Source organism: Cariama cristata, unplaced genomic scaffold (genome assembly GCF_000690535.1).
Source record: "Cariama cristata isolate BGI_N322 unplaced genomic scaffold, ASM69053v1 scaffold25392, whole genome shotgun sequence".
NCBI classification, from domain to species: domain Eukaryota; kingdom Metazoa; phylum Chordata; class Aves; order Cariamiformes; family Cariamidae; genus Cariama; species Cariama cristata.
The window spans coordinates 1971-10205 of record NW_009604775.1 but is presented as its reverse complement, the minus strand read 5'-3'; the positions used below and the strand labels follow the sequence as shown (position 1 = coordinate 10205).

Genomic DNA, 8235 nt, shown 5'->3' with positions numbered 1-8235 from the left:
CATGAGGCACGCCCAACTCTGCCGGGCAGAGCCTGGTGGCGCGGCTGGGAGAGGGGGGTGGTAGGGATCCTCCCGGTATTCCGTAGGGACAAAGGTATGTGGGAGCAGTGCTATAATAGGCTTTATCAGCATCTGCCAAGGGCACGCGGCGTCCAGCGTCCGTCCCCGGCTCAGGCCGGTGAGGTCTTTTCAGCATATTGTCCACCATGGGGGCCAGGCGCTCCCCTCTCTTACTAATTAGGCTTGAAAATTATTTTCTCATTAAGGCATTACGGGTTTAGGTTTTTTTTTTTAACACTCTACACCTGCAGGTCATAAATCCCACTGAGCACTCCAAGAGTAGTGATAAAAGCCTTCTAGGACCTCTTCTCCCCCTTCAAGGCTGGATTTGAAGGGGCAGATAGGCTAGGCTTTCTGTGGAGCTCAGTAATTACACTATTAATGGAAAAAGGAAGCTTAGTAAGACCTGCGCCAGCCCTGGTCTGGGAGGCTTAGTAAGACCCGACAGGGTCCCGGGGGGCCGATTTCCCCAGCCACCAGTATGGCAAACTTCAATCTTCCTCAAGCTTTAACCCACTCTTTTAAAAAAGAAGCCATGAGGCAGCCCGAGGGCAGATGGATGAGCCAGAACCGGGAGGCAACAGCCTCCATACGTTCTGCAGAGCGCATTTGCCTATCTTTGGAAATATTTAGTAAATTAAACCGTATTTCATGCTTTCAAGCCGTAGCTCATCATACCATATATGTCTGTGTTCCAGGAGGCGGGAACAAACTGGCAGAGGAACTGGTATTTTTGTAATGTCTTAACCCCAGAAGAGCTTCTTCTTACCTCCCTCCTCGGGGCGTTTAAGCCCATACAGGGCTGCTGACCTGACTTATGTGCCAAAATCTACAGGCTCTGGGGTCTAAAGCTACTGCCAGGACAAGTGGAGAAATTCAGATGTGCACACAGAGCTTTGGAAAGTGATTAAAAGACTCTTTGCTAGCGATCTTCACCGATTTAGGAAGGGCACAGCCACCTAGAAAAACGTGACTTCTACAGCCACAGGTCGGTCGGTGTCTTTCCTCAGGTACTAAAGCCACCAGCAGCTTGACACTCAAAAGCTAGAAGGCAAAAAACCCCTTTACCCCATGCGCCTTTAATCACATTATTGCTCACGGCTGAGCTTTGAGCCAAGGTTCACAATGAAGTGCATCAATAAAGCAGAGTCACGAAGCTGCGTGTGATCGCAAACTCCACCTTTGGGGGCTTTTTCCCCCACTTTTTTTTTTTTTTCTTTAGATTGCCCCTCATTAATGTCATCAGAAGGTAAATTCGGAGGAGACTTTTTTTTTTTTTTTTAAAAAAATAGTCCGAAGCTTTGGGGATGCTCCCGCTCTGCTCCATCGCACTTCTGCTTTATTGATTCGAGACCACCACCAGATGGGACACCTTGCCCCTTACCGAGGTAAGTGCCATATGTCACGTTTCTGTACTCATCCCAGGAGATAAATCCGTCTTGATTCATGTCAAACTCCTGCCACTGGCGTTCGACATTGTCATACACGTATTTCTTCTGGGCCTTCTTAATCCAGGCTTTCAGCTCCCCCTCCGTCACAAACCCATCCTTATCCGTGTCTATCTTATCTACAATCATTCTACAAAAACAAAACAGCAAGTTTCAAGTGCCGGCTCCGCAAAGTTTTTATCCCAAGAGTCGAGACCTACCTAAGATGTAGCCGTAGGTGGCATTTTTATATTCCTCCCAAGAAATGAGGCCGTCCTCATTGAGGTCGTGCCCTTTCCACTGCCGCTCTACATCCTCGTATATCCAGCGCTTTTGTGCAAACTTAATCCAGTCTTTCAGCTCTTCCACCGTTACAAACCCGTCTTTGTCTTCATCTATTTTACTTACAATCTTTCTGTAGAAAATGCAGAAAAATCCAGCAAAAGTTAAGGGAAACAAGGCTCTAGTTCGACCGGGCAGAGCATCTGAACTGGTGGCCAGCTACTCCTGGGTGCCGGAGTGAGCAAGTCAAGGTGTTTCTTACCAGGTCCCGGCAATTTCCCCACACGGACAGCTTGTCCTCAAAACCAACGTACGGTTTAGCCGCCAAAAACACCGGCTTGCTCACTCTCGGGCTGTTCAGGTTTGGTATTCTTCAGGGCGTCTTAGGGGAAAGCATTTTCTTGTTAGACCTTGGGAAATGGCCAGTCGCGCATCTTCCCACCTCGACAGTGCGCGGGGAGTTAAGCACGTATACGTACTTACATTAAAAGTGGGAAGATTGGGACAAAGACCGACCCTTGGCTTATTTGCACACCCAAGCCCAGCAAGGCAGAGAAAACCCTCGTAGGGCAGCGAGGAGAAGCTGACGTCGACGTCAGATCCCACCCGAGGACGATGCCCACCCGTTTACCGAGGGAGAAACCGGAGATGTGTGGTTTATGAAGCAGGGTGCGAGGCTGCGTGCCTTCTTTATTTTTAGCAGCAGCTGTGAAGAAAAGCCGCTGGGAGGAATGCAGAGATCCATAGGCAGATGCAGGCGAGCCGCGGGGAGGGGAAGGCAGCACGGTCAGCCCAAAACACTTCGTTTGGTGAACCAGGATATTTTTTTTTTTTTCCCCCCTTCCTTTTAACAGGAAGGGTCAATGTGAAACCAGTTCTCTTAAATTTGGTAATCCTTAACTCAAAGGCAGTAATTGGAGGAATTTTAAAAGCCAGTGTTTTAAATCACCACAAGACTACTAATTCTCAGAATATTGATGCAAAGCGAAACATCAGGTGCAAACCCAGCCTCGTCACACAGACGGGACACCGGAGTCACCCCACACTTAGCTCCCAGGTTTTGTTGTTCCATAACTGCTTTTAAACAGCAAACCCATGATTTCCTCTGTGGCACAAAAACCTGAATCGATAGCAGGGATAAGACCGGTAAAAATATTTCCTTTCCTTCTAGAAGAGTCTTTCAGCTCGATGCCGTACTTTACCTGTGGCAGATGGCAGCTCGCAGACTGTGCACCACGTTTCAGGGGCCTGAGTCATTTTACAGGCACATTTTAATAGTTGCTATTTCAGGGAAAGAATTCAACTTTTACGTATTGCATTGCCACTCGAGAGCAGGACAGCAATACCAGCAGGAGAGGACGCAAGGCTCTCGTGTGACAAGGCACGGCGCAGGTGAAAGCCTCCTCCTGCGCTGTTTGCGAACGGTTAAACTGCAAACACAAGAGTCGAGGACCGGGCCAAGCTGGGGATTCGCTTCCCAGGAAGGGTGGGCATCATCCTCCCCCAGCTTTATCACAAAGCAGCCTCCGAGGACTGGATCCCATCGGGAATTTCCCCTGCTGCTTCCTCGACCATAAAATCTGACCCATCCTGGCCTGATTAAAAAGGTTTCTGTGACACCAAACCCCACGGCGTCACCAGAACGAAGAGGTGGCAGAGCAGAGCAGCCAAGCGACAAGTTTTGGGCAGCGGCAGATCTCGTACAAAACCACTTTTCATCTCTTCAGCCAAGGCGATGAGAAATAGGCCACCAGCCGAGCTGTGAATCGCTCGGGCACTGGCACAGCTCGCTGCCCTCACAAGGATGTATTGGAAAAAAAACCCACAAAACCCTGGAATGAAGAACTGGAGCCTGCATCAGGGTGACTTTTCCAGGAAAGGTTTCTAGGTGGGGCAGCAGAACTTCAGAGGTTTAATTAGAAAACAGCTTCTTCGTTTAATTGCATTAAGGGAAAGCTAAACTCTGTCCCCACCTGGAGCCTGGGGCAAGCTTGGCACCGCTGGGGACACTTTGGCTGCTCCTAAACCTCTGCCTTCAGCTGGTTCAGCGGCTTAGTGCCAAAACCAGACGCTCACAGGCTGGATTCCCAGGGCAGAAGCCATAAACCCCGTAAGTTTTAATAAAAACCAGGGCAGTTTTGTCACCCTGCGTGGGGAGGGGGTGGCAGGGGCACCAGATGTTCTGTGATGGTTGGCAGCTGGAGTCGATGGGCTGCTTTGCTTTCCCACTCAAGCGTCCCAGGGAAGCAGGGGGATCCTGTTTGCTCAGCACTATTGCCAGGAAACGCACGGAGCGTTCCCCTAATTCAGCGGCCTTTAAAGAAAAACAAGGTCGAGCACAGGACAGTGTTCCAAAATCCTGGTCACCCCAAGAAAAAGGGAGGTGAGAAGGGCTGTAGGGCAACATGGAGCCAGAGCTCGCTCCCAGAAAACCAGCTCCTTTCAACAGCACAACAGTCATTAAAAAAAAAATCATTTACATAATTATGCATTCTTAACAAGTTTCTCAAACCAATTCAAGCTCAGGAAAGTGTGATGAATTTGCCTCCGATTAAAAAAAAAAAAAAAAAGCAAGCTGGTTTATGTCAAGGGCAAGAGCAGTTTGAAACAGCCTCGTTAAAACATCCGAGTGGAAACTCTTACCCCAGCCCCGCTTCCACTGCCAGCTTTTTCCAGTAGATAACTCAGCAGAACAATGAAATTAAAGCGCAGAGCCATGACAAAGCCTACGGGTCAGGAAAACAGTGCAGGGGGGAGGATCGCCGGCGTACTTCCCTTGCAAAAAGCCGCCCGGCTCGTCTCATTTTGCAGTTTGCAGACCGACGAGGGCCTCACTGCAATGGATTCAGTGGTCCAAAGAGGTGAGGTTTTTTTTCCAGTTTAAAAGAGTCCCCAGGGGAAAAAAAGAAACAGGCTCTAACCTCCTTTACAGCAGGCACGGCGTTGTTTCTGCCGAGCCTTTATCGAGAGCAGGCTGCTGGTGGAGAGGCCCGCAGATGGGTGCTAAAGCACGTGGGAGAGCCTGGCATCACCCTGCCCTGCAAATCCAGCCGCGTCCGTCTGGTTTACCTGCCTCCCAGTGGCATTTCTCTGAGCACCTACATGTGGTTAAGCTTTCCCTTCTCATCAAGGAGCCTCATTCCCCCCCAAAAAACTGTGCCCCCTTCCTCTGTTTTCATGGTGGTCTGCAGCAAGCGCTGCTCCACTGGCCATAGTGTGAGGTGAGATGCTCAGCTCTTGCACCAAAGGCGGAAAGCAGGCAACGCCACCAGTCTGCTGTCTTCAAAATCAGAAAAAAAACAGGCAACGTGGAAGAGTTAACGGGCGATCTGGACCATCACCAGTCAGTCCTTCAGCCCGACATCTTGAGGAACATCCCAACGGCAAGGTCAAGCTCACCAGGGAGGTGCCAGGCGGGAGCACAACCCTCAAGAGTCTCCAAAAAATGTCTCGTCAGGGCCGAACCTCCGAAGGTTTAAGCCTTTCTAAGCCCAACGTGAACAACTGCGCTGGCAGCTGCTGCCGGGCGCACAAAGGCCCACGCTGTAGTGCCGAGGAGCTGAGAGCGTCTCCGATAAACGCCCCGTTCTGATGTCTGCAGGTGGCAGGGGAGGCAGAGCGACCAAGCAGAAGTTAATTTTCAAGAGACGCTCTGTTTTCACTAACTCGTGGCTCTGCGCAGCAACCAGCTGCTTCTCCACTAGGGAGAATAACGTGGCAGGAAAATGCAAGTAATCCCACGGGCCTTCGGACTCCAGCGGTAACTGGAGACCAGTGAGCTCATTTAGCACGGTTTGAGTACGGCAAAGGGGAAAGAGATGCTTATTTTCACGTGTATTTTGTAGTTTTGGGGAGCATTTGGTGCTTAGAGGCAAGCGTGCAGAGTTGAAACGACTCAAGGTGACCTTGCAGGCTGACAGTAACATCTCCAGCGAGGAGAGCTGTGCATGTGCTGCATAACTTTGTCACCACCATTTGTGTTGGTCACTAAATTGCAGCTACCGCTGCCTTAAAAATGACATTTAAAAGGCTCTAGTTGAGACTACCTCTGCCACTCGAGGTGGAAGAGAACATTTATGAACACCGGGGTGACATTTACGGCCAGCGTAATCTACTACAGATTTGTTCTCTCTCAATCTGATTTTTATTTCGGCTCTTTTCCTTACCCAAGTCTCTCCTTGCTCTCCTCCGGCGTGAGCTGATCAAAGGTTTTGGCCTCATCCGCGCCAAGGAAAGCGTCATGGTCGTAGTCGAAGTTCTGCGCGTCATCGTGGACCTTGTCACTGAGCTGCGGGTCATGGTGAACCCGGTCCTTCTTCTCGGTGGGTTTGCTCGAGATGCAGAGCATGGAGAGAGACAGGCACAGGAGGAGCTGAGGGACGGTCATCGTGGTTCGGACACACCTACGGGACAGCGAGGGGAGGGGAAGTTAGGTAGCTCGCACCACGATGCCGGTTCCAGGGTCACAAACCAGAACTCTGACACCAAAACGGGGAGAGATGATGAATTAATACAGATTACCTGGTCAAAACGATGCAATAATACAGATTACCTGGGTAAAACGATCTTTGAGCCCTATGGCGCTTGCAGAACCCCTTATTCATAGACACCCCTCGCCCAGAGCAGCTCCCTGCTCCCAAACCCGCCCCACAAGCCCCAGCCGAGCCCCTTCACAGGGCAGAAAGAGAGCAACAACTGCGTTTGTTGGAAGCAGAGCCCGCTCGGCAAAGAATGCGAAGGATGCATGGCAAACACGCGCGGCGGATCGCCCGTTACGCGGTCCCGGCCAAGCCGGTCACCAGCCGTGCCGGCTGCCTTCTGCTCTCACGTCCTCCTGCCCAATTCCCCCCTCCCCCCAAAAAAACCCTCCTCCTTCCCAGGGAGGTATCTCATTCACCCGACGGCTTCAGACACTCCTCCAGGAGCTCTGATACCCTGATGCAGATGGAAGCCTCACCCACACGTATTTCACCGTGAATTCAAGTCCCACTGGGCTCACGACACCCATCTGGAACCCAATCCCAGGGGCCAGGTGGGTGACAGACACGCACGACGACAGAGACGCTCAGCATGTGGTGATTTATCACCCAGATCGTCTGTCCGGCACTCGCGCAGTAACGCTGCAGCATCAGGGACGGTCACGGCCCCCGTCCGGGTGGAAAACACAGGATAAAAACAGAAGAGCCGCACTCTGCAATCAAAGAAGGCTCTCAGAAGTATCCCCCATCCTTATCTCTTTAAGCTAACTTTAAATCAAGAAGCTAACCTAGGTATTCTCCAGCACGCCCTCCCACCTCTCCAGCAGTGGGATCAAGCGGCTTTACTCTCTCCACGCAGGCAGAACTCCACTTGCGCCGCCCTGCCTGAGAAAATTCATAAAATCATGTTTTACCCTGTAAAAACCAGAAGTAAGAGAGTCCGTGCAGCTAAAACTACTTGCAGGGGTTAGAAAGGAGTAGCAGGAGTAATAAAAGTATCCTATTACTAAAAAATAGTAATAGAATAAAACAAGGAGAGTTGCTCGTCTGAAACGTTACTCGGGAGTCGGTGAGGTCAAGGGATTCTTTTTATTTAAAATCAACCACTTCACCAATATTTGCCTAAAACGATGCAGACAGCAGGGCAAGGAATCCAGCGAGACCCACCCCACTCCTCCCCGTCACGCCCAAAGGATTTATCCGCCCAGTGTTTGTGCCATAGGAGAACCTTCAGTGAGGAGAGCAGGCATCAGGGCCGCTCATCCCACAAAATAAAAGCTCCCGGACAGATTTGAGGGTTGTTTGATCTTTAACATCACCGTAACCGTGTGTTGAGAGGTCAGGAAAAGGGATGAAAACAGGTCACGCTCTAAGCTGTCCTCCCCCTGCCAGGAGCAGGCAGAGCGACGCAGGGCTGAGGCGAGGCGGCGGCAGCGGCTGGCGAGCGAAGGAGAGAAGCCAAACCCCGAGGAGGCGAGACCATTGCCAGTTTCCCCTGTCGAGAAAGCTGGAAACCACCGCTCCCTCCGCTGGGGGGAAAAAAGGGAGGGGAAAAAAAAAAAAACAAACAAGGAAAAAGAGGCGTCTCACTGCCACGACTGCATCCCCCAACGTGGGGATCTCAAAGGGAGAGCCAGCGCTCTGCAGCGGGATGAGGGATCCGGGCTGTGAATTCTGGTCTTGTACATGGGAAACGCATAATAATGCCTCGGGTTTTGGGCCACTAATTAGTCTAAATAAAAAGGAAGCTTGGGCATAGTTTAGCTGAAGGAAAAAGATGCTGGAGCACCGGAAAGGACGGCTGGAGCACCGGAAAGGACGGAAGAGCTGGAAGAACAGCAGCTTTCCTCAACCCACATGTAATTTCTGCGGCACAAGCCATCGGTGTAAACCCCTGCCGCCTCGGAGGATCTGGGTTTTGATCGGTACAACCCGCTCCAGCGGCAGGGCCCGGCAAACCTCAGCCACCACCTCCCGTGGAAGGAACC

The 8235-nt window shown here is 51.2% G+C and overlaps 1 protein-coding gene across 1 annotated transcript in view; it reads right to left on the bottom strand.

Moving 5' to 3' along the window:
- The window catches only part of CALU (calumenin), a gene marked incomplete at its 3' end in the record, with an annotated part of 8166 nt that extends 2010 nt beyond the window's left edge, over positions 1–6156 (bottom strand). The window contains exons 1-2 of the mRNA XM_009695742.1: positions 5936–6156; positions 1445–1638 (exon numbers count right to left, since the gene is read on the bottom strand). Of these exons, the coding sequence (XP_009694044.1) occupies positions 1445–1638; positions 5936–6156 (415 nt within the window). The remainder of the gene's footprint in view (positions 1–1444; positions 1639–5935) is intronic.
- Positions 6157–8235: the final 2079 nt, after the last annotated feature.